Below are 24,775 nucleotides of genomic sequence, written 5' to 3' on the forward strand. Positions count from 1 at the left end.
TCCTAAACCCTTCCAACTACACAACACCTTAAATGTATGCATGGATGATCTTGGGGTAAAAAGGGAAAGCCTTATTGATAATAGGTAAGTTTTAAATTGGTAATTGACACTGCAGTTGTAAGTAGTCTTAGGTACTATTTTTCCGTTTTAATAACCAAATGTAAAAAGAACAGGACATAAATCATTGGACTTATTCAAGGTAAAAAACTGAATCTCAGACATTAAAACAAAGTTAAACTCCTAATAAAAGTACAAAGAAGGAAATGCAACTAAGTGCAGAAATTAGTAAAACAGGATCCCAATAAGCAGTGCCAGGAAATTGATGTGCAACCGCTTTGAAATCTAAAAAATTAGAGGCCTAAAAATATTTTTTTGCACAGATCTTTTGCTTAGTTATTTCCTACTTTGAGTTCTTTGAATTTTCAGGTCAGAACAAAACATAGTGCTTCATTTTAATGACATTTATTTTTCTCATAAAGCAAATTCAATTTAATTATCAGAAATTGAATACAAATATATTAAGTATATATACTAGGTATATAAGTTAAATATGAAAAGTCACCTATATTCTCATCGCTAGGACATAATTATCACTATTACACTTGATCTTAGCCAAAAGGCCGAGAAGCAATGATAATAATTATCACTATTAACATTTTGGCACATACAGTGTTTAACTACACTTAGACATACATAAATATGTATTTACAAAATGAGGACTCACACTATACACAGATTTGCATCTGGCCCTGCCCCCTCCCAGCACCTGCTATTTTTAACTAAAAAAATCATGAAAGTATTCTTCAAAAATAGAATTTTGTATTTTTTCATAACAGTATTAAATTTTATAGCTATATTGTAATTTAATCGTTACCTTCCTGAGAAGTGTTTATTTTCTGTTTTTAAAATAATGTTTAGGAGGAAAAGACTTGTACTTCTATCTTTGGAAAAATTACATTTCTAAGAACTTCTTTAGGTAGTTTTTTTAATGGCATTACTGAGTTGAAGATTATAACTACTTTCATCACTCTTGATACATATTACCAAAATGCCCTCAAGAATGTGGTACCAACTTTCACTCTTATCTGCAACCCATGAGAGAGGCCACTCATGATATCTCTGGAAACACTGGGTATTATCAATTTTTAGGCAATTATTTTCAACGACAAATTAAAAGGATTAACACTAAACAAAAGACTTCAGAGAAAACATTTATTAACATTTTACCTTCTTCAGCTGATTTTTTTTCATTCTTTCAACAGGAAGAGGTTTGCCATCATGGAAGTTGGTAAGAATTACCGCAATGGCTGTAAGAGTTTTGCCCTTTAAATGTTTTAAAAAGACAAATGGTCAGATTCTGAAACCCAGTTGACCAGAGAGCATTCCAAAACAATTTTAAAACCAGTTAAGCAAATATCAAATAATATTCAAAACCAAAGAAGTGTACTGATTATTATATTAAACAATACACATATTAATGAAAAGTATTCCATTAAGTTAAGAAATACTTTCCCACACTGCATTATTAGAAATTATTAAATGATTTACTCTAAAATACTATCAACATCTCTGGGAAATGTCATTTTATTGAACAACTACTGTTCTAAGGTTTTACATTTAACCATGAACTAATAACTTGATCATGAAACTATAACTTCTTGCCATATAACTCAAAGGTAATTTAAAATTATTCGTAATTCCGGTATACACATGAGGTTAATGACCTTATTAAATTTCATTTAAAGATAACTGCAACACTTAAAAACTATAACTTATCTATGAAGCATAAAGAACATGATATATCTTGTATGTTTTTCTTAAATGAAAATGTTTAATTTTTCATTATTTTCCATAGCTAAATGTATAATTAGCCACACAGAAATAAATCTCTGAGAATTTTAAAGCTGTGTAAAGCAACAATTTTCAAAGTGTGGTCCACAAAACACTTTCAGGAGTTACGTGCCATCAAAACTACTCTCATAATACTTCTAAGACCTTACTTGTGTTCACATCCGTAGTAATGCCACAAAAAGCAATGGGGGGCAAAACTGCTAGTGCCTTAGCATAAAACAAAGCAGGTGACACTACCTTCCAATAGCGGTTATTGTATTAACTGCCACAAACAGTAAAAAAAATTTAAATGCCAGTTTCACTTTAAGAATGTTAAAAATGTCCTTGATGAAGCAGTACACATTAATTTTATTAAATCTTGACTCTTAAATACATATGTTTTAAATATTCTCTATAACAAGGTAGAAAGTACACATAAAATACTTCTACTAATACCAAAATATGTTGGTTATCTTGGAAAAAATCACTGTGAGACAGTTCAAGCTCAACTAACCACCATGCATTGTCACACATCATCACTTTTTCATGCATCACCATTTTTACTTGAAAGAATAACTGACAACTAGTTATTCATGACAGAGTGCCAGAAATTTTCTTGAATAATGAACAAAGGGAGGCTATCATCTTCAAGAGAAACAATTGACAGCATCTGTTAATGATAAAATTTGAGCTTTCAAGCAAAAATCAGAATGTTGGAAAACTTGTACCCAATACTATGGAGCATAGGAGCTTCCCAAGATGTAAGTGCCTAATAGATCAGCAGTATTACCAATTAATGTAAATTTTTTTACATAATATAATGAAATGTATGACATTTGACAGATCTGTGTAACTCAGTGAACCAATATTTTCCAAAAGGCCAATGTCTGATGTTATAAAATCATGCACGGGTAAAATATCTATTCAATTTGTAAGCCACACCAATGGATTTTACTGGAGCAGAGTATAAATAGTTCACTGATGTGATCTTTAAGTTTCATATTATAACTGCTAATCTTTAATAAACTGCCCTGGCTGGTGTGGCTCAGTGGATTGAGCTCTGGACTGCAAACCAAAGAGTCACTGGTTGGATTCCCAGTCAGGGCACATGCCTGGGTTGTGGGCCAGGCCCCCAGTAGGGGGTGCTGGAGGGGCAACCACACATTGATGTTTCTCTCCCTCTTTCTCCCTCCCTTCCCCTTTCTAAAAATAAATAAAATCCTAAAAAAAACCAAATTAATACTTGCTTAATTTTGTTATTGTATCAAAGAAGAATATCTATAGTTATCTAAAACTCCTCCCTTTTCTAACTACATATCTGTATAAGGATTTTCTTTATATACTTTAACCAAAACATAATCACAACACACTGAATAAAAAAGCAGACACAAGAATTCAGATGTCATTTATTACCTCAGACATGATAGAGATATGCAAAACTAAATGTCAGTCTTCTTGTCAAAATTGCTTTTGTTTTGGAATACTTTTTATTTAAAAAATGCTTATAACAAGTAATAAGTTTATTAACTTACTCTTAATTAATAATTAAAATTTTTGTTTACTAATACCACAAATATTTATAGATATATTAATAGATGTAACCCACAAAAACAAAAGCTCTTTGGGATCCTCAACAATTTTTAAGTGTGTAAAGGGTTACTGAGACCAAAAAGTATACAAACTGCTGGTATAAGGAATCATAAATGTATGATTTAATCATCTGCATATCACAACATTTGTGATATAATTTTACATAACATTGTTGTCTTTCCTTTAAAAAAAAAAAAACAACTGAGAAATACGTTTATATTATTACTCTGATTATCTTAATTGTACCTTAACTGAACAGAAAAAGAAAAAAAACCTTAACATTATTTTAGGTGAAAACCATAAGAAAAACTGTGCTCTACACTGAAAGCAAAATCTAGTCACTTACTGGCACCAACATATTCCTATATGTATCTACTTCAAAATTACTTTTTATAAAATCATAATTACAAAATAAAATTTTTCTAACTCAAGTAAAAAATAATTACCAAACCCATGTCATCAGCCAAAATTCCTCCATGGACATTTTCTGGTCGATCCTTCTCAGAAAAATTTGTTATTGTGTTGTAGTATAAGTCATTTCGCTGCTCCCAGAATGGTGGAAGTTCTTTACTGTTTTCCCGAGAAACCATCCAAGCTAGAGCTTGTTTTTGATGTGGAAGCAATGGTGTTTCAATAGCCTGTAAATAAAAACAATGTCATAAATAGAGATACAATAAGCTCCTTCTTCCCACCCATCCCCAAATCTGGAAACAGCTGATCCTGTGATAAAAATGTATACACTATCACCGTATTTTAAAATTCCAAATGGTTTTCAGTCTCATAAATTCCCAATAGATTTAAATAGAACATATTGGCTCAGTACCTCAGCTGGTTCCATTTCATGAGTTTTATCATCTTCTTTTAAATCTTCAAACAATTTGTCAAATTCTGTTTTAAGCTACAACAAAAAGCAACAAGAAACATTATAAAACATCAATTAAAATAATAATTACACTTAACTCAGGGAGTTCAAATCATTTAACTATAAAAGTTGAATAATGAAAGGTACATTGTTGGGAACCGCCCTGCCTGGTTTCAGAAGCTGAAACCCCCATGGCTAAGGCTGAGAGAGAGACCTTGGGACTCTAAGCCACTAAGGAGACAAAGCTTATCTCCCTGGCAGAAGCACTGCCTCTGCGCACTTTACTTCACCCTGCTTGGCCCCCAGTACATGACCAGTTAGCCAATGATGGGTAAGATTCCTCAAGGGAGGGACAACCTAAGACAGGCACGGTCATGATGGGGCCCTTAGGGAAGGACTTGGGGGGCTATAGAAAAAGAGGGTGATGGACTCTCATCCCTTGCCTTTGACATAGCCCGAGTCCTCATTCTGTCTGCAAGAAGTCTCCTAATCTCTCGGCTTCCTTACTTCTCCTGCTGGACCTAAGCCCAAAACAATGCCGGAGGTGGGTACGGCCCTGTGCTGAAAAGGGCAAATTCCCCGGGGTGATTAGGCCTGAGAAAGAATGCCTAAAATCCTGTGCAACCTGCTTTGCTAATATCCTCAATTTAAATGATAAGGGTCCAAGTATGAAATGAGTTTGTTTCCCCAAAGTTTTATGGCCCTTTAGCTATCTGACCCTGACTCTGAATAAGCCCTCATAGTTCTTTGAATGTTATCTATTGTTTGATTATTACTGCCTGACAATGATTGATGAACTTTACATATACGCCCTGTATTCCTACGCAAATAAACCCAATAAAAGTCCATTGAGGAACAGGTTCCTGGCCCTTTTCCTATGAGAGTTCAGCCACCCTTCCTCCCCAAGCAGATCATGTCTTGGTAGACTTGTTCTCAGCCATAACACAGAGGAGAAGGCAGGCCAGTACCCGCATCAGCACATAAATTGTTTTAAGATACTATACTGCTCATTTAGGGCAGGATGAATAAGTGCTTTAAGTGTAAAAGATAAGTGTGTTACAGCCAAAAGAATGAAGAATAGAAAGTTATAAATCCTGGGTTTCAGTAACAGCTCTGTCACAAATAAATCTATACATAACTTTGGGCAAGACATTTAACTTTTATGGCCCTGTATCTTATAAAATCCTCTAAAATGCCAGGAATGAACTAGATATTGAGTTTCTCTAAGGTTCCTTCTGTCACTGAAATTCTGTGATTCTATTACATAGTGGTATTCAAACTATTTTAGTACATCCTACCAGGTACATTTGACTTTTTTTTTTTCAGCCAATGACTTTTTATTTACTATCACAGCAGTAAAAAAATTGCTGTATGCTATAAAATATTAGGATAATTTCAATCTCATGCTAATTTAGTTGGTTCTTTAAATTGATCTAGTCAAATTTTATAGCGATATATATGTGTTATAATTACTTTTGTAAATTAGCAGATAAATACATAGCAATAGCCCAGAAGAAATCAGGTCAAGTCTAAAAAGTTGGGAGAAGTAACCTGGGGTTTACTCACCAGACATAAGATCAAGCCCTTCTAACAATAAGCAGGGAAAATACAATAATTACAATTAAATACAAAAAGGATACTACTGATGGGTAGAGACAAAAAAAAACTTTTTGATGTTATTTGTAGATTGAACTGTATTACTTTATTTAATATCCCTTTTTTTTCAAACTAACTCAGCATAACTGTACCCTGGATTACAAATTAGACAAGTAAGAATTAGAGTAATAGCAAAGAACTGGAATTAATTTTTTTAGCACCGCATTTGCAACCTTACTGAAAGGAGTAAGTTTCAAGTTTCAGTGTTTTACGAAATATTTGTACATTCTAAAAAAGTCAAACAATACAAAAACATCAAAACTTACTAAAACATCCCATGCATATACAGAAATGTATGACTTTTAATGTATGTATGAATGTGACTCCATGGATATATTCTTTACCACTGCTTTCTTTTTACATAAATGTTTGCGATATATATCCTATTTATTCTACATCTTTCATAACTTAACAATGTATCTGAAGATTACTATGCTAGCACATACATATTTATCTTATTCTTTTAAACATCACTCTTCAACATTTAAAAATCACTTTTAGATTACAGAATAAAAGTACACCTGGCCCTAGCTGGTGTGGCTCAGTAGATGAGTGCCAGCCAGCCTGTGAAGTGAAAGGTTGCCAGATCAGGTCCCAATCAGGGCACATGCTGGGTTGCAGGCAGTGTCCCTGGTCGGAGGCCTTGTGAGAAGCAACCGGTATCTCTCACACACTGATGTTTCTCTCCCTCTCTTTCTCCCTCCTCCCTCCCTTCCCCTCTCTCTGAAAGTAAATAAAATCTTAAAAAAAAAAAAAAAAAGAAGAAAGAAGCAAAAAAGCACACCTGTTCAGTTGTCAGCTGTACTGCTGCATGAACTGGCATACTATAGCTTGGTCCAGCTCTTCCAGAGCCCCAACCACTTTCCAAACTGAATCCGAAAGCTGTAATTTGTAAAATGAAAGTAAAATCACCAAATAAAATAGACTACCTTTTAGTAAACAGCCTTTGTAACTCCATTAAAAATTAAGCTCCATTAAAAATACTTTGAATATATTTAAAAGTTTTTTAAAAGCTAAATCCTGTCATTCAAAAAAATACATTATTAAAGTAATTCCACATTATTTGAACAAACACTTGCCAAACAAATAATTCTTTTTCATTCCCTACAGGAGACCGTTCTGCGTGGTGTGGGCCCAGCTGCCACTTGGAAAGGCCAGTGGAAAGGGAAGTCCAGCACACAGAACCCACGCCCATGGATAGGTTCTCCTGTGGGGAATCAGGCCGGCATTGTACCTAGGCTGCTTTGAGACTTGCCTTTTGCTAAAACTCCCTCATCCTGAATTGAGGCAGCAAACATTTACTGCATATCTTTAAAGTAACTTCCTAAAATCTGTGTTAAACCTTCCAAGGACGAGTGTAACCAGTTCAACCACTTTTCCCTTTACACTTATAAACATCCTTCCTTTTTGATGTAATTAGCAACATCCTCTCCTTTGTTTTCTGTAAAAGGTAACCACCTAAGAGCAACCTGTGCATAGTAAATGAGTACCATCCTCAATGTAATGTGCCCAGAAAAGCAATAAAAGCCTGTCAAGGCAAGGGTCGGGGGTGCTCTCCTCTTGAGAGAGTGGCCAATGCACTCCGAGGCACTCTAGCCTTGAGAGTGGCCATGCCATCCCTTTTCCTCCACAGGTCTCGGTAGTCCATATGAATTGGTCTCATCTCAGCCACAATGCTGTGGCCACTTCGGGCCGGTGCCTGCATCAATTCCCTATTGCGAGATTCTTATTGTCCATAATTTATTAAAGAGAATGTCTATAGTCAGGATCTCCAGATATTATCATTAGGAGAATTTAGAGGAGGGACTACAGGAATTCCTTGTACATTTTTGTGTATGTGAGTGTGTGTGTGTGTGTGTGCATGTGTAACCTTGTATGAATCTATAGTTGTTTCAAAATAAAGAGAAAAAATTCAAGGATTTTCTTTTAAAAACGCCAAAATAAAATTATAACTTAGAGCCTTCGGTTCAAATTAGTTCAACCAACCAAGCTCTGTTAAGTAATATTATGAAGTATTACTTGAGAGAATAAATGTTTACAATTCCTACATTCTTACAATATCAAAATAATAGTAGGTTAAACTCTAAACTTACTTTTTGGTGCAGGAGCCAATTTAAATCCATGTTTCTTCAACTGATCTAAAACGGCTTTTCTATTTTCTTCTTTTCCCCAAAGAGTCATACGCAGAGGCATGGTAAAAGTGTTGTTTGCACCAAAAGGAACTACCCTATTATATTTAAGAAGGGGGAAAAAGTAGGAAATTAAAAATGTCATGTTTTACTCCCATGAAGAATCTATTAAATATTCTAAGTGTTGTATTCATATTTTGCATGAAGTAGAACAGGGAAGAACAAGTTGGGCAGACTATAAAGACAGCAAAATGATGGGATAGGATCAATAACAATCAAAAGAGTGGTTTTTACAAGCAGAATGACATAAGAAACTGAGAAGATGGAATAAAGCAGTTTAAATACAAGGATAGTTCACAATCAAAATTATAAGATAAGTAAAATATTAAGTTTAATTGAGAGGTTAGAGCTTTCATTAATAGAACCGAAGAGTAGCAACCCATTCTAAGTATGGGGAATGATTTGCAAGAACTATTTCTGGTCTAGGATTTACCATAAGTTTATTCTCAATATTTGAAAAACTTGATGAACTGAGAAAGAAGAAAACAAGTACACAAGTAAGAAAATATTGCTGAACTTTAATCTTCTAAACTCACCTTTCCATATCCTAAACATTCCATACTTAAATTGAGATCACAAACACAAATTCCTAAAAGAAGGTAACTGAGGAGATTAGGAGTTTAAATAAGGAAGAGGTTGTAGAACTCGGAATATGACTTGAGAAAGCTACAGCTGCTACTCAGCAGCAGTCAACTGATGTCATGTGGAAATGAGAGATCAGAATCATCAGATCTTCCATTTGTCAAGAAAAATCTTCATAAATAATTTTTATATTTAGGGAAAAAATAACATGTATAAAATGTAAAATATTCAAATATTGGGAAAAAATATTTTTAATTTGCAAATACTTTGTAGGCAAAATGAAGTTCACCTACATCTGATGACAGGTTACCAGTTTTACAACCTCTGATTTAAACAAACACTTCTAAACCCCCAAATCTATGCATAAAAGGTTTGGAGACATGGTGTGAACTTCCTAATATTTAGAGCAAAGTATATTTTTCTCCAAGGTAATAATAATTCAATAAGAAAGTGAGGGAACAGCTAGGGTAGTAGTGGTAGATGAGAGGAAAATTAAAACATTTATTAAACACATACTAAGGGTATAGTGAAAAAAGTTGTCACAGCAACTATACAGTCTCTTAACAAATTCAAAGATCATTACAACTCAAAATTATTAAATCTAAACTCTGAAGTACATTACCCTTCAACTTGTGCCAACTTGTTGTCCATAATATAGGCCAAGGCCGCCGCAACATCTTTCTTTACATGGCCAACCTGATTTCCATTCACATTGTTTACTTTAATTGCGTTCTTATCATAGGGGTTATTGGGTTCTCGTTGTAATGCAACCATTTCATTATTATTCACCTAACAAAAATAATGAACAGATAATATTAGAAATAATAAACATGCAGTAACAGTTTCTTCATCATTATTTATCTGCAATTTCCATTCATCTTTTAATGCTTACTGAGTAACATTGCATAAGAAATGTGCATTTCCTTGGACTCATATTTCTATAGAAATATTAAAGAATATATTTTAATAGTTCTTTTATAATATTTTCCTAATTTATGTTTATTGGGACATTAATAAATCCTTGATATCTAAGAGGCACAATCAAAATTAACAGATTCACACTAAAATTTTCACGTCATAACTTCTGAAAACAAGTCATCTTTATTGAGTGCTGCCAAACATTGTTCTAAGTGCATTCACTACACAGACTGAGTTTGTAGGTATTATTTATTATCCCCATTTTACAGAGGAAGACAGTAAAGCACAGGAAAGTTAAGTAACTTGCCCAAGGTCATAAAGCAGTAAGTAGGAGAGCTAGGATTTGAATCAAGGTCGGCTGGTTCCTAAGCCTGAATTCTTCAGACTCCAAAAGGGGGGAAAGGTATTATTCATAAGTAAAAAATGGAACTGGAATAAGAAAATATATATAAACTTGAATTCATGCCATTCTGATTCCATTTGATTAAAAATTACCTAAGGGTGCCATTACTTAAAAAGAAGATTAAGATTTCAGAAAATTCTCTCCTCCATAAAAACAATGGAAAAAGCAGCAAAATTGTCAGAACCGACTTTTACAGAACTCTGAAAACTAATGAAAGGATTGCAGAAACAAGAGGAGTGTTCGTTCAAGAAAAATAGCAGAATTCTGTGACCTAGTCCCATCTCCTACTCTCAGCTACATGATAGCCTTTAAAAATAACAACCTGCTGGGATTCTTGGTGCAGCCTATCAGTAACCATGGTGCACACCAGAGCAGAATCTTCCAAAATTTATTCCCAAAGAACAGTCATTATTTGAGCTCTGACCTCATGCTGTACAAAAACCCTTCCCCCTTGGGTGAGTGTTTGTCAAAAACAATTATACTGGTAGTAGGTAACAGCTGAAGCAAAGAAAAAGCTGGGGAGTAAGATGTCCAAAGAGGCTTTGAAAAGCTCCAACATATTCCTGGGAATCTAAAAGGCAATGTGTTAAGCATATGGCTGTATATGTTCAGGAAAGACCTGGGAAGGCCCTAAGCTCTCACCTCTGACCAAACTTGAAGGTCTGAACAACCAGGAAATGAAGGCTAAGGCAGAGTTGTCAGTTGCCTGACTGTGTGTTGAAGGAGATCCCCAAATGCACACAGATCCTCTCAGTAAAGACTGGGAGATTTACTGGTTCCAATGCAATCAATAGCTGACCACCAAGCTAACTAAGTACAGACATCAGTGCCCACACACAACAAAGAATAGATTTTACAGGGTTAATTCAGAAGTCACAAAACAAAAACAACGATTACCAAAATCAGCAACAAACAGTCCTGGAGAGGAGGAAAATTCTGATTTCTAGTGTTGCCACATTATTTAAAATGTTCACTTCTCAACAACAAAAAAATGAGACATGGAAAGCAACAAGAAAATATGGTTCACTCATTGGAAAATATCTGTTCCCAAGGAAAACAAAAATCAACTGTTCCTAAGGAAAAACAGATATGTGACCTACTAAAAAAATGTATTTTTAATTGTAAATATCTTCAAAGACCTAAAGCAAAACACATTTAGAGAACTAAAGGAAGCATGAGAACTATGTCTCCCCAAATAGAAATTCTGGAGTCAAAAGTACAATAACTAAAGTTAAATATTCACTAAAGAGGCTCAACAGCAGATATGAGCAAGCAGAAGAGTAAGTGGTAAAGATAGGTCAATTGAAACTACAGGTATTCCCCACTTTTCTAAAGTTTGAGTTAATGACATTTCACTTTTACATTAAGACCTACATATTGGCCCCTGTAAGTAACAGAAGCACCAAGACAAAAAAAAAGGCCCAGATGAAAGAACAGATCAAAGCTCCAGAAATAATTCAACTAAGTAGCGAACAGAAAGTCATCCTATCAGATGCACAGTTCAAAACACTGGTAATCAAGAAGCTCACAGAATTGGTTGAATTTGGTCAAAAACTAGATGAAAAAATGAAGGATATGCTAAGAGACAAAGGAAAATGTACAGGGAACCAATAGTGATGTGAAGGAAACTGGGACTCAAATCAACGGTGTGGACCAGAAGGAAGAAAGAAACATCCAACCAGAAAAGAATTAAGAAACAAGAATTCAAAAAAATGAGTAGAGGCTTAGGAACCTCCAGGACATCTTTAAACATTCCAACATCTGAATTACAGGGGTGCGAGAAGGAGAAGAGGAAGAACAAAAAATGGAAAACTTATTTGAACAAATAATGAAGGAGAACTTCCCTAATCTGGCAAAGGAAACAGAGTTCCAGGGAGTCCAGGAAGCTCAGAGAGTCCCAAAGAAGCTGGACCCAAGGAGGAACACACCAAGGCACATCATCATTACATTACCCAAGATTAAACAGAAGGAGAGAATGAGAGAATCTTAGAAGCAACAAGAGAAAAGAACACAGTTACCTACAAAGGAGTTCCCACAATACTGTCGTCTGATTTCTCAAGAGACTTTATGGGCAAGAAGGTGCTGGAAAGAAGTATTCCAAGTCATGAAAGGCAAGGACCTATGTCCAAGATTGCTCTATCCAGCAAAGCTATCATTTAGAATGGAAGGGCAGATAAAGTGCTTCTCAGATAAGGTCAAATTAAAGGAGTTCATCATCACCAAGCCCTTATTATATGAAATGTTAAAGGGACTTATCTAAGAAAAAGAAGATAAAAAAATATGAACAGTAAAAATGACAGCGAACTCACAGTTATTAACAACCACACCTAAAACAAAAACAAAAGCAAACAACTAGAAGAGGAACGGAACCACAGAAATGGAGCTCACATGGAGGGTTATCAACAGGGGGGTGGGAGGGGGGAGAGGGGGAGAAAGGTACAGAGAATAAGTAGCATAAATGATAGGTGGAAAATAGACAGGGGGAGGGTAAGAATAGTGTAGGAAATGTAGAAGCCAAAGAACTTATAAGTATGGCCCATGGACATGAACTATAGGGGGGGAATGTGGGAGGGAGGGGGTGGGCAGGATGGAGTGGAGTGAGGAGGGGGGGAAATGAGACAACTGTAATAGCATAATCAATAAATATTTTTTAAAAAAAGACCTACATATTAGTACTCTACTTGTTTTCACCAATAGAAAGGTTTCTGAAGAAAATAGCATTTAGCCTTTGCTTTGCAGTGAGCTGTTATAGAGGTAGTACACACCCTGAGCAGTTAGAGCGGCACCACCAAGCTGGTTCCCCAGGAAACTACTCGGCATCTCTGCATCAAGCCACCATAGATTTGAACTGTATCTGTGAGCATCTGTGCTTTATCTCAATTTAATTTGTGCCTCATCAGCAAGGTGTGACCAAAGGTATCAGAAAAGCCTAACAGAACTTGCAAGGGTGTTACATTTAGTGTAAAGCTGGACCTAATTATACATTTTGATCATGGTGAACAAAATGGACTGTGTGTATGTTGAATTTTGGGACTGGGAACACTCAAAAATTTTTCCATACAAATTAATTGTTATTGCTACTTTGCTTTAAGCCATTTCAGTTTACAAAAGGTTTCTCAGGAATGCTCTACTTTTGGGTAACATGGGAAACCTTGATAAAATCTGAAGAACAGCTATAGAGTCTGAGGAACAGAAAGGAAAAAAAAGTAAAAACATGAACAGGTCTAGAGACCATTGGGACAACAGCAAGCATATTCAGAAGGGAAACAGAAAAAAGGACAAAAAGAATATTTGAAGAAGTAACAGCTGAAAACTTTCTAAATTTGATGAAAAACATCAATGTACATATCTAAGAAGCTCAACAAAATCCAAATAAAATAAACTCAGACACACCATAATCAAGCTGTGGAAAGAATCTTGAAAGCAATAAGAGAGAAGCACCTCATTACATAAAGGGGTCTTCAACGAGATTAACATCTGATTTCTCTCATCAGAAACCATGGAAGCTAGAAGACAGTGGGATAACCTGTCAAAATGCTAAAAGAAAAAACTCAAACAAGAATTTCATTTCTGGCAAAACTACCCTTCAAAAATGAAGGAGAAATTAGGACATCCCCAGTAAACAAATACTGAGAGAATCTATCATTGGCAGGTCTACCCTAAAAGAAATACTAAAGGGAAACCTTCAGGCTGAAATCAAAGGCCACCAGACAATTACTCGAATCTACGTGAAGAAGTAAAGAGCACTGGTAAAGGCAATTACATAGGGGAATATAAAAGACTATAAATCTTTCTTGGTTGTAACTTTTTCTCCTGATTTAAAAGGACACAGAACAAACATTATAAATCTGTGTTGAGGAGAATACAATGTATGTAAAGATCTAATCTGATTGCAGTATCAAGGAATAGAATGCAGGGGAGTGGAGCTATCTATGAGCAAAGTTTTGGTACACTACTGAAATTAAGTTGCCATTAACCCAAACTTGTAATCTTATCATTTAAGATGTTAATTAAACTCTACAGGGCAACTACTAAGAAAATAATGCAAGGTATATAGTTTAAAAAACAACAGGTAATCAAAATGGTACACTAGAAAATATCTATAATTAAAGTGGTACACTAGAATACATCTATTTAACACCAAAGAAGGCAAGAATGAATGCCTGATCCAAGGGCCACATATTATATGATTCCACTTATATGAAAGGTTCTAGAATAGGCAAATCCATAAACAGAAAATAAATTAGTGGATGCCAGGAGCTGAGGTAGGGGAGTAATGAGTCATTACTAATGGGTACAGGGTTCTTTTGGAACAGTGAGGATGGTCCCACAACCCTGTAAGTATCTAAAAACTACTCAATTGTACACTTTAAAATAATGAATTTTATAGTATGTAAATTATTTCAACTTTTTTAAGACATAGGAGAAGCCGCCTTAAATCTCCCCTAGCTATCTACTATATTTTTTGGACTATAAGGCATCCCCCCTAAATTTGGGAGGAAAATGGGGTGAGTCTTATAGTTTGAATGTAACTTACATTTATATTGGTGGAATATTATGTTATTTATGTTATTAAATATTTTACATTTTTTGCTTCAAAAATTTTTTTCCTATTTTTTTTCCTCTAAAACCTAGGTGTGTCTTATGATTTGAAAAATATGGTATCTACTGACTACAGCCTGACTAACTGGTTATCATGTACTCATCTCTAGCCATTTGGAGATATTCGGTGAAGCATACAGCTCTGTTCTCTCCCAGCCCAACTTCCTTATGCCACTACATATAGTACAATCATCTTTAAACCAGATTATGCAAATCCCAAAAAATATATCCCCAAAAAAGTAGGGTAAACAACTAACATTTTTGAGCATTTCATCCCAAACAACATAATTAGATGTCATTTATTACAAAACATTATAATTTATTAAAATTAGGTAAGTGTCCTTTAATACAAATGATTGCTAATACTAGTAGAATTCAGAATAGAATAAACACAAGCCAAAATGTTGGGGACCATAAAAATAAAAAACATTACTCAGGGAAACAAATAATACACAAATGGGACTACATCAAATTTAAAAGCTTCTGCATAGCTAAAGGAAATATCATCAAAATGAAAAGGGAACCCATTACATAGGAAAACAAGTGCCAATGATACATCTGATAAGAGTTTAATTTCCACAATATATAAAGAATATATACCACTCAACACCAGGAAAACAAACAATCCAATCAAAAAATGGGCAAAGGGCCTGAACAAACACTTCTCCAAAGAGGATATACAGATGGCCCATTGATGACAAAAATGCTCAACATCACTAATTACCAGAGAAATGCAACTTAAAACCATACTGAGATATCATCTCACATGCTAGAATGGCTATCATCAATAAATCAATAAACAACAAGTGCTGGCCAAGGATGTGGAGAAAGGGGAACCCTAGACCACTGTTAGTGGGCATGCAGACTGGTGCAGCCACTGTGGAAAACAGTATGGAATTTCCTCAGGAAATTAAAAATGGAACTGCCTTTTGACACACTGATTCTACTTCTAGGACTATATCCTAAGAATCCCGAAATACCTATTCAAAAGAATATATAAACCCCTATGTTCATAGCAGAGTTACTCCCAATAGCCAAGATCTAGAAACAGCCCACATGCCTATCAATAGAGGATTGGATAAAAAAGCTGTGGTACATTTACACAATGGAATACTACACAGTGGTAAAAAAAAAAAAAAAAAAAAAAAAAGAAGGAACTCTTACCTTTTGCCACAGCTTGGATGGACCTGTGGACTATTATACTAAGTGAAATAAGCCAGTCAGTGAAAGACAAATACCATATGACCTCATTTATATGTGGAATCTAACAAACAAAATAAACTAAGGAGAAAAATAGATACATGGAACAGACTGACAGCTGGGGGGATGTGGAGTGGGTCTGGATGAAAGAAGGTAAAGGGATTAGCCAAAGAACATAAATGCATGACCCATGGACATGGACAACAGTGGGGAGACTGCCTGAGAGAGTGAAGGGTTTGGGTGGAGGTGGGCAAAGAGGGAAAAAGTGGAAACAACTCTAATAGAGTAAACAATAAAATATTTAAATAAATAATTTTCTAAAAAGAAAGCATTATCCAAACAGCAAGATTTAAAAAAAAGAAAATTAGGATAAGACAGAATTAAAACTAATATTTAAAATACCTAAGCGGTAATTTAGTTACAAGGACTTTATAAATAATTATAAAGACCTTTTTAAAGCATTTTTTATTGACTATGCTGTTACACTTTTCCAATTTTCCCCCGTTCATCCTCCCTCCCCCCTGCACCCCCAACCCTCCAACATTTCCCCCCATTAGTTCATGTCCATGGGTTGTACATCCCCATCTATTTTATACCCACCAATTATGCTTCTTCTTAAGCAATTATGCTTTTCCCCTATTCTCCCCACTCTGCTCCCCACTGATAACCCTCCCTGTGTTCTCCATTTCTGTGAATCTGTTCCTGTTCTAGTTGGTTGCTTAGTTTGTTTTTGTTTCAGGTTCAGTTGTTGATAGTTGTGAGTTTGTTGTCATTTTACTGTCCATAGTTTTGATCATCTTCTTTGTCTTAGATAAGTCCCTTTAACATTTCATATAAGGGCTTGGTGATGAAGAACTCCTTTAACTTGACCTTATCTGGGAAGCACTTTATCTGCCCTTCCATTCTAAATGATAGCTTGGCTGGACAGAGTAATGTTGGATGTAGGTCCTTGCCTTTCAAGACTTTGAATACTTCTTTCTAGCCCCTTCTTGCCTGCAAGGTTTTTTTTTTGAGAAATCAGCTGGTAGCCTTTTGGGCACTCCTTTGTAGGTAACTCTCTCCTTTCCTCTTGTTGCTTTTAAGATTCTCTCTTTATCTTTAATCTAGGGTAACTTAATGATGATGTACCTTGGTGTTTTCCTCTTTGGGTACAATTCTTTGGGACTCTCTGGGCTTCCTGGACTTCCTGGAAGTCTCTTTCCTTCACAAGATTGGGGACATTTTCCTCTATTATTTGTCCAAACAAATTCTCAATTTCTTGCTGTTGTTCTCCTTCAGGCACCCCTATGATTCGGATATTGGAACCTTTCAAGTTGTTCCAGAAATTCCTAAGCCTCTCTTCACTTTTTTTGAATTCTTGTTTCTTCATTCTGTTCCAGTTGGATGTTTATTTCCTCCTTTTGTTCCAAATCATTGATTTGAGTCCTGGTTTACTTCCTGTCACTGTTGGTTCCCTAAATATTTTGCTTTATTTCATTTTGGGTATCTTTCATTTGTTCTTTCAATTTTCAACCAAGCTCAGTCAGTTCTGTGAGCATTTTGATTACCAGGGCTTTGAACTCTCCATCAGATAGGTTGGCTATCTCCTCATCGCTTAGCTCTCTTTCTGAAGTTTTGCTCTGTTCTTTCATTTGGACCCTATTTCTTTGACTTGGGGCACCTGTTAAGTTATAAGGGGACAGGTCTTAGGTATTCACCAGGGCAGGGCAACCCCCCTTGCTGCGAGGTGGGGGAAAAGCCAGAGAGGGAACAATGCAGCTCTCCTGCTCGGCTCTAGCCCCCCTTTCCCACAAACTCTTGTGTGAGACTGGGAATTTCTTCTAAGGTGGCAACCCAGACCGTGGTCCACAGTCAGCTCTGAGTCTCAGTTTCCCATTCAGTCAGTCCCACCCACATGGCTGACACCTCCCTGCATCCAGCCCCAACCGTTTGCTCCGTGGCCTCACTGCGGGTTCTCTCCATCTGCCACCTTACCAGTATGTTTGTTCTGGTTGACTATTTCTTTAATTTCTTGATTATCAGAGTTCCACGCAGTTTGATTTTCTGGCACTTCTGGTTGTTTATTGATTTTAGATTGGTTGTTATCTTCCTTTTAATTGTACAAGGAAGCGAAGGGTTTCTACCTATGCCTCCATCTTGGCCGGAACCTCTAAAGACTTTAATGGGTCAAGCAATAAAGAGTTTAACTGTAAGTTTATGGAAAACAAATTTTAAAAAGTTAAAAATGAGCAATGTCAATATTAAATTAACAAAAACTTAGGATATACAACCAATGCAGTATTTTTAAGATATTTAAAAGCTTAAATATGGAGTTCTAGCCAAGATGGAGGCATAGGTAGATCCATTTTGCCTCCTCACACAAACAACAAAAGGACAACAAATTTAAAAACAAAATCAACCAGAACTGCCAGAAATAGAACTGTATGAAAGTCCGACAACCAAGGAGTTAAAGAAAAAACATTGACCTGGTAGGAGAAACATCGAGACTGTTAGGAGAGGCATAGATAGGCAGCTGGGGCAGAGAGGACTTGCAGCAAGGTGGTGGCTGGAGGACTGGGCAGGCCCATATTCGCATGTGGATATACTGGGAGGAACAACTGGGAAATGAGAAGACCCAGCAACTCAGGGTTCCAGCGTGGGGAAATAAAGCCTCAAAACCTCTGACTGTAAAAATCTGCGGGATTGTGGCAGTGGAAGAAACTCCCAGCCTCACAGGAGAATTCACTGGAGAGACTCACAGGGTCCTAGAATGTACACAAGCCCATACACCCTGGAATCAGTACCAGAAGGCCCACGTTGCTTGTGGGAAGTGGGGGAAGTAACTGAAAGCTGGCAGAGAGCCTTGCAAGCTGCACTGTTCCTTCCTCCACATATAGTGCCACAATGCAGTGACCTGGGTTGCCTCATCCTGGCTAGTACCTAAGTCCCCACCCCTTAGACTGTAACAGGTGGGCTGAGACAAAGAAATATGGCCAAATGAAAGAACAGATCAAACCTCCAAAACTAGAACTAAGCAATGAAGAGATAGCCAACCTATCAGGTGCAGAGTTCAAAACACTGGTAATCAGGATGCTAAAGAAATGTTTGAATATGGTTACAAAATAGAGGAAGAAGTGAAGGCTATGCAAAGTGAAATAAAGAAGACTATATAGGGATCCAACAGTGAAGGGAAGGAAACTGGGACTCACATAAACTATTTGGACCAGAAGGAAGAAATAAACATTCAAGCAGAGTACAATGAAGAAACAAGAATTCAAAAAAATGAGGACAGGCTTAGGAACCTCTGGAACAACTTTAAATATTCCAACATCTGAATCATAGGGGTGCCAGAAGGAAAAGAGGAAGAGCAAGAAATGGAAAACTTATTTGAACAAATAATGAAGGAGAACTTCCCCAATCTGGCAAAGGAGAGAGACTTTTAGGAAGTTAAGGAAGCTCAGAGAACCAAACAAGTTGGACCCAAAGAGGAACACACCAAGGTACATCATCATTAAGTTACCCTAGATTAAAGATGAGAAGAGAATCTTAAAAACAGCCAAGAAAAAAGGAGAGAGTTAGCTACAAAGGAGTGCCCAAAAGGCTACCAGCTGATTTCTCAAAAGAAACCTTGCAGGCAAGAAAGGGCTAGAAAGAAGTATTCAAAGTCTTGAAAGGCAAGGACCTACATCCAACATTACTCTGTCCAGCCAAGCTATCATTTAGAATGGAAGGGCAGATAAAGTGTTTCCAGATAAGGTCAGGTTAAAGGAGTTCTTCATCACCAAGCCCTTATTATATGAAATGTTAAAGGGACTTATCTAAGACAAAGAAGATGATCAAAACTATGGACAGTAAAATGACAACAAACTCACAACTATCAACAACTGAACCTAAAACTAAGCAACTAGAATGGGAACAGATTCACAGAAATGGAGAACACAGGGAGGGTTATCAGTGGGGAGCAGAGTGGGGAGAAAGGGGGAAAAGTTACAGGGAAGAAGAAGCATAATTGGTAGATACAAAATACAGAGGGGGATGTTAAGAATAGTATATAGGAAATGGAGACGCCAAAGAACTTACATGTATGCCCCATGGACATAAACTAAGCCAGAGCAGGGGGGGACCATGGTGCAGGGTGGAGGGGAATAAAGGGGAAAGAAAAAATGGTACAACTATAACAGTATAATCAGTAAAATATATTTAAAAAATAAATTAAAAATATTAAGTTCTTTTATTACTGAATTATACTAATATTAAATGTTCATCAAGGATCCAAAAATAAAATAAAATAGGATAATAGAATATAAAAAATACATATCAATGAACAAGGATAACACTAATTTAAAAACTCCAAGAGAGGATTTCCGGCCAAGATGGAGGTGTAAGTAGACACACTGTGCCTCCTCGCACAACCAAAAGAAGGACAACAACAAATTTAAAAACAAAACACCAGAACTGACAGAAAATTGAACTGCATGGAAGTCTGACAACCAAGGAGTTAAAGAAACATTCATCCAGACCGGTAGGAGGGGCGGAGACGGGCAGCCGAAGGGAGAGGACTCTCGGCAAGGTCGTGGCTGGCAGACCCAGCGAGGCGGCAGCTGGTGGAGTGGGTAGTCCCTTATTCACACCTGGATAAACCGGGAGGAACAACTGGGGAGTGAGACAGATCTCAAATCCCAGGGCTCCAGCTCCGGGAAATAAAGCCTCAAACCTCTGATTGAAAACACCTGTGGGGCGTGAGGCAGCAGTGGGAGAAACTCCCAGCCTCACAGGAGAGTTCGTTGGAGAGACCCACAGGGTCCTAGAATGCACACAAGCCCACCCACCCTGGAATCAGCACCAGAAGGGCCCAATTTGCTTGTGGGTAATGGGGGAAGTGACTGAAATCCAGCAGAGAACAGAGCAAGTGCCACTGTTCCCTCTCCGACCCCGACCCCACATACAGCGTCACAGTGCAGGGACCAGTGTTACCCAACCCTGGTAAACACCTAAGGCTCCACCCCTTATATGTAACAGGCACACCGAGACAAAAAAAAAAAAATGGCCCAAATGAAAGAACAGATCAAAGCTCCAGAAAAAATACAACTAAGAGATACGACAAAGAGATAGCCAACCTATCAGATGCACAGTTCAAAACACTGGTAATCGGGATGCTCACAGAATTGGTTGAATCTGTTCAAAAACCAGATGAAAAAATGAAGCCTATGCTAAGAGCAACAAAGGAAAATGTACAGGGAACCAATAGTGATGTGAAGGAAACTGGGACTCAAATCAACAGTGTGGACCAGAAGGAAAAAAGAAACATTCAACCAGAAAAGAATGAAGAAACAAGAATTCAAAAAAATGAGGACAGGCTTAGGAACCTCCAGGACATCTTTAAACGTTCCAACATCCAAATCATAGGGGTGCCAGAAGGAGAAGAGGAAGAGCAACAAATTGAAAACTTATTTGAACAAATAATGAAGGAGAACTTCCCCAATCTGGCAAAGGAAATAGACTTCCAAGAAGGCCAGAAAGCCCGGAGAGTCCCAAAGAAGCTGGACCCAAGGAGGAACATAGCAAAGCATATCATAATTACACTACTCAAGATTAAAAATAAGGAGAATCTTAGAAGCAGCAAGAGAAAAGAACACAGTTACCTACAAAGGAGTTCCCACAATACTGTCGTCTGATTTCTCAAAAGAGACTTTATGGGCAAGAAGGGGCTGGAAAGAAGTATTCCAAGTCTTGAAAGGAAGGACCTATGTCCAAGATTACTCTATCCAGCAAAGCTATCATTTAGAATGGAAGGGCAGATGAAGTGCTTCTCAGATAAGGACAAGTTAAAGGAGTTCATCATCACCAAGCCCTTATTATATGAAATGTTAAAGGGATTTATCTAAGAAAAAGATAAAAAATATGAGCAGTAAAATGACAGCAAACTCACAGTTATTAACAACCACACCTAAAACAAAAACAAAAGCAAACTAAGCAAACATCTAGAACAGGAACGGAACCACAGAAATGGAGCTCACATGGAGGGTTATCAACAGGGGAGTGGGAGGGGGAGAGAGGGGGAAAAGGTACAGAGAATAAGTAGCATAAATGGTAGGGAAGAATTAGACAGGGGGAGGTTAAGAATAGTATAGGAAGTGTAGAAGCCAAAGAATTTATACGTATGACCCATGGACATGAGCGAAAGTGGGGGAATGCAGGGGGGAGGGGAATAAAGGGGGGGAATGGGACAACTGTAATAGCATAATCAATAAAATGGTTTCTTTTTAACCTAAATAAATAAATAAGTCCAAGAGAGGTAGCTTGGAAAGATTAAACAAATCAATCTCTATCACATCTAATGAACAAAAAGGAATAAATATAAATATATAACACAGACAATGAAAACAGGAATATAACCATAAACACAGTTAAGATATTTTTAAGTATAAATGATTACGATGTACAACTCTATGGCTGAAACTTTGAAAATATAAACAAAGTGAATGTTTTTTTTAAAACATAAATTGCCAGAACTGCGTCCAGAAGTATCTGAATTACGCTGAATTTGAAGCCAAACAAAAAAGTACATACTTTATGATTCAATGTATACGAAACTCTAGAATAAGCTAAACTAATCTATAGTGACAGTAATCAGACTGGTGGTTGTTAGGGCAGGGGCAGGAAGGAATAACCTCACCAAAATACAAGAAAATTTTAAGGGTGGATGGCAATGATTGATATCTTGACTGAGATGGTGATTGTCAGGCAAAAATCTTTGTCAAACACTTGGAATCATATACTTACATGTAATGCAACTCTTGGAGTTAAATACTTAAATGAGATATAAATCACATTTCAACAAACTGAAAAAAGGTTTAAAATAATAAGTAGGCAGCTCTGGCTGATGTAGCTCAGTAGATTGAGTGCCAGCCTGCTAAACCAAAGGGTCGCCAGTTTGATTCCCAGTCAGGGCACATGCCTGGGTTGCAGACCAGGTCCCCAGTAGGAGGTGTGTGAGAAGCCACCAGATATTGATGTTTCTCTCCCTCTTTTTCTCCCTCCCTTCCCCTCTCTCTAAAAATAAATAAATAAAATCTTTTAAAAAAAGTATGCAAAGATAAATACCTCAATTTTTATTATAACAGTTTTTCATCATAGTGATCAACTCCAAAATGCCCATCAATATGGAAATAAAAAATACAATATAGATTTGTACTGATGGGAAAAGATAATCTTAATATTTTACTAAGAGAAAAAAGGTGATCACTATAATAGACATAGCATGATCTCATTTTTGTTTATATATAATATGGTTTCAATTTAGAAGCATATGTTCACAGGTAAAGTGTGAAAGGTGAAACAAAGGGAATAAAAGTTATGGTTCTAGGTCATAGACTTTATAAATACTTAATGCATTTTATTTTAGCCATTTAAAAATAAACTTGTATTACTTATAAAATAATTAATATACATTTTAAAAAATAAAAAATAAGTGATGATTACTCCTAATCAGCCCACATCTTTATTAACATACCAGTACCAAAGCAATTATTCTAAAGTCAAAAAATAGTGATTGTTCTAAGATCAACAGCAACCAAATCTAGTATTTCACAATGGTTTAAAGTAATTTACAAAATAATGCAAGTTTTGGGAAAAAATAGCACAAATCATAAATAGGAAAGCTCAGAGATTAACTGAAAGCTAGAGAACTGGTGAATATGAAATAAGAAGCCAATAGATTTCAGAAGAAAAGTTAGAAAAGAAAAAGAATGTCAGAATTAAAGACTAAACTACAAAGAACACAAAAGTGAACAGACCTTGTGAAAAACACGGTAAGGGACATAATAAAAACAGAAAAGTGAAAAAATATGATAAAAAGGATTTCAAGGGAAATAATAGGCATAAACATATGTTATATGTATACACAGAGGATCTAAATAAAGAGACTAAAATGGAGGCCCTGAAGAAAAACAAACTTTGGAACAAAGCAAACATTTAAAACTAGTATAATTAAAGAAAATTTTCTGAAATAGAAGAAAATGATGTTATAAAACAGTCAGCACTAAGATATATACCTTAATATATAACACAGACAATAAAAACTATTAATAAACTTAATAAAACTATTGGACTTTCAAGATAAGAAAAAATATCTTTTACTTAGCCAGGCAAAAAATTTCAATTCACTTATATGGGGAAAAAAAGGATGAGAATTCTTACCAGCAACTTTTTCTACAACATCAAGATATCATGGAGAGAAAATATGGGTCAAGGATTTTTTATATTCAGCCACACATCACTAGTGTAAACATCACAATTAAGAGCACACAAAAACTCAGAACTATTGTTCCTTTGTAAGGAATCTCCTAGGTAACACATTTCCAATCACAAAGTGATATTAGAAGTTCCAATATAACTATCAACAACTGAACCTAAAAAACAAAAAACAAAAACAAAGTGAACAACTAGAACAGAATTACAGAAATGAAGATCACATGCAGGGTTATCAATGGATGGGGGGGGACCATGGGAGGGTAAGGGTACAGGGAACAACAAGCATAATTGGTAGGCATAAAATAGACAAGGGTAGGTTAAGAATAGTATAGGAAATAGAGAAGCCAAAGAACTTATATGTACAACCCATGGACATGAACTAAGGGGAGGGGAATGCTGGAGGGTGAGGGGGGCTGTGCAGGGCAGAGGGCGGGTAAAGGGGAGAAAAATACTGGGACAACTGTAATAGCATAATCAATAAAATATACTTAAAAGAAAATAAAATGGGAGAATGAAAGACAAATCCAGAGCATCAAATTCTTTCCCAAGGAATCTCGACCAAAAAACGATCTGAGAAACTTCAAAGTAAGAAATATATGGGGGAATAGAAAAACTAACAAATCTAGAACTTTCCATAGAACATATGTAATTTATTCAACAAATCAATGACATGAAACAAAGGTGAGGAGGGGGGTGACTTAAGACATAACA

At 36.2% G+C, this 24,775-nt stretch overlaps 1 protein-coding gene across 4 annotated transcripts in view; it reads right to left on the reverse strand.

Annotated features, from left to right (window-relative positions):
* Positions 1 to 24,775, reverse strand: part of HLTF (helicase like transcription factor) — a 64,149-nt gene that overhangs the window by 36,624 nt on the left and 2,750 nt on the right. For all 4 annotated transcript variants that reach the window (XM_024556311.4, XM_053918242.2, XM_024556310.4 and 1 more), the window contains exons 3-8: positions 9,332 to 9,498; positions 8,032 to 8,165; positions 6,723 to 6,820; positions 4,244 to 4,318; positions 3,867 to 4,058; positions 1,228 to 1,323 (exon numbers count right to left, since the gene is read on the reverse strand). In XM_024556311.4, the coding sequence (XP_024412079.1) occupies positions 1,228 to 1,323; positions 3,867 to 4,058; positions 4,244 to 4,318; positions 6,723 to 6,820; positions 8,032 to 8,165; positions 9,332 to 9,498 (762 nt within the window). The remainder of the gene's footprint in view (positions 1 to 1,227; positions 1,324 to 3,866; positions 4,059 to 4,243; positions 4,319 to 6,722; positions 6,821 to 8,031; positions 8,166 to 9,331; positions 9,499 to 24,775) is intronic.

Source organism: Desmodus rotundus, chromosome 2, assembly GCF_022682495.2.
Source record: "Desmodus rotundus isolate HL8 chromosome 2, HLdesRot8A.1, whole genome shotgun sequence".
Lineage (NCBI taxonomy): Eukaryota > Metazoa > Chordata > Mammalia > Chiroptera > Phyllostomidae > Desmodus > Desmodus rotundus.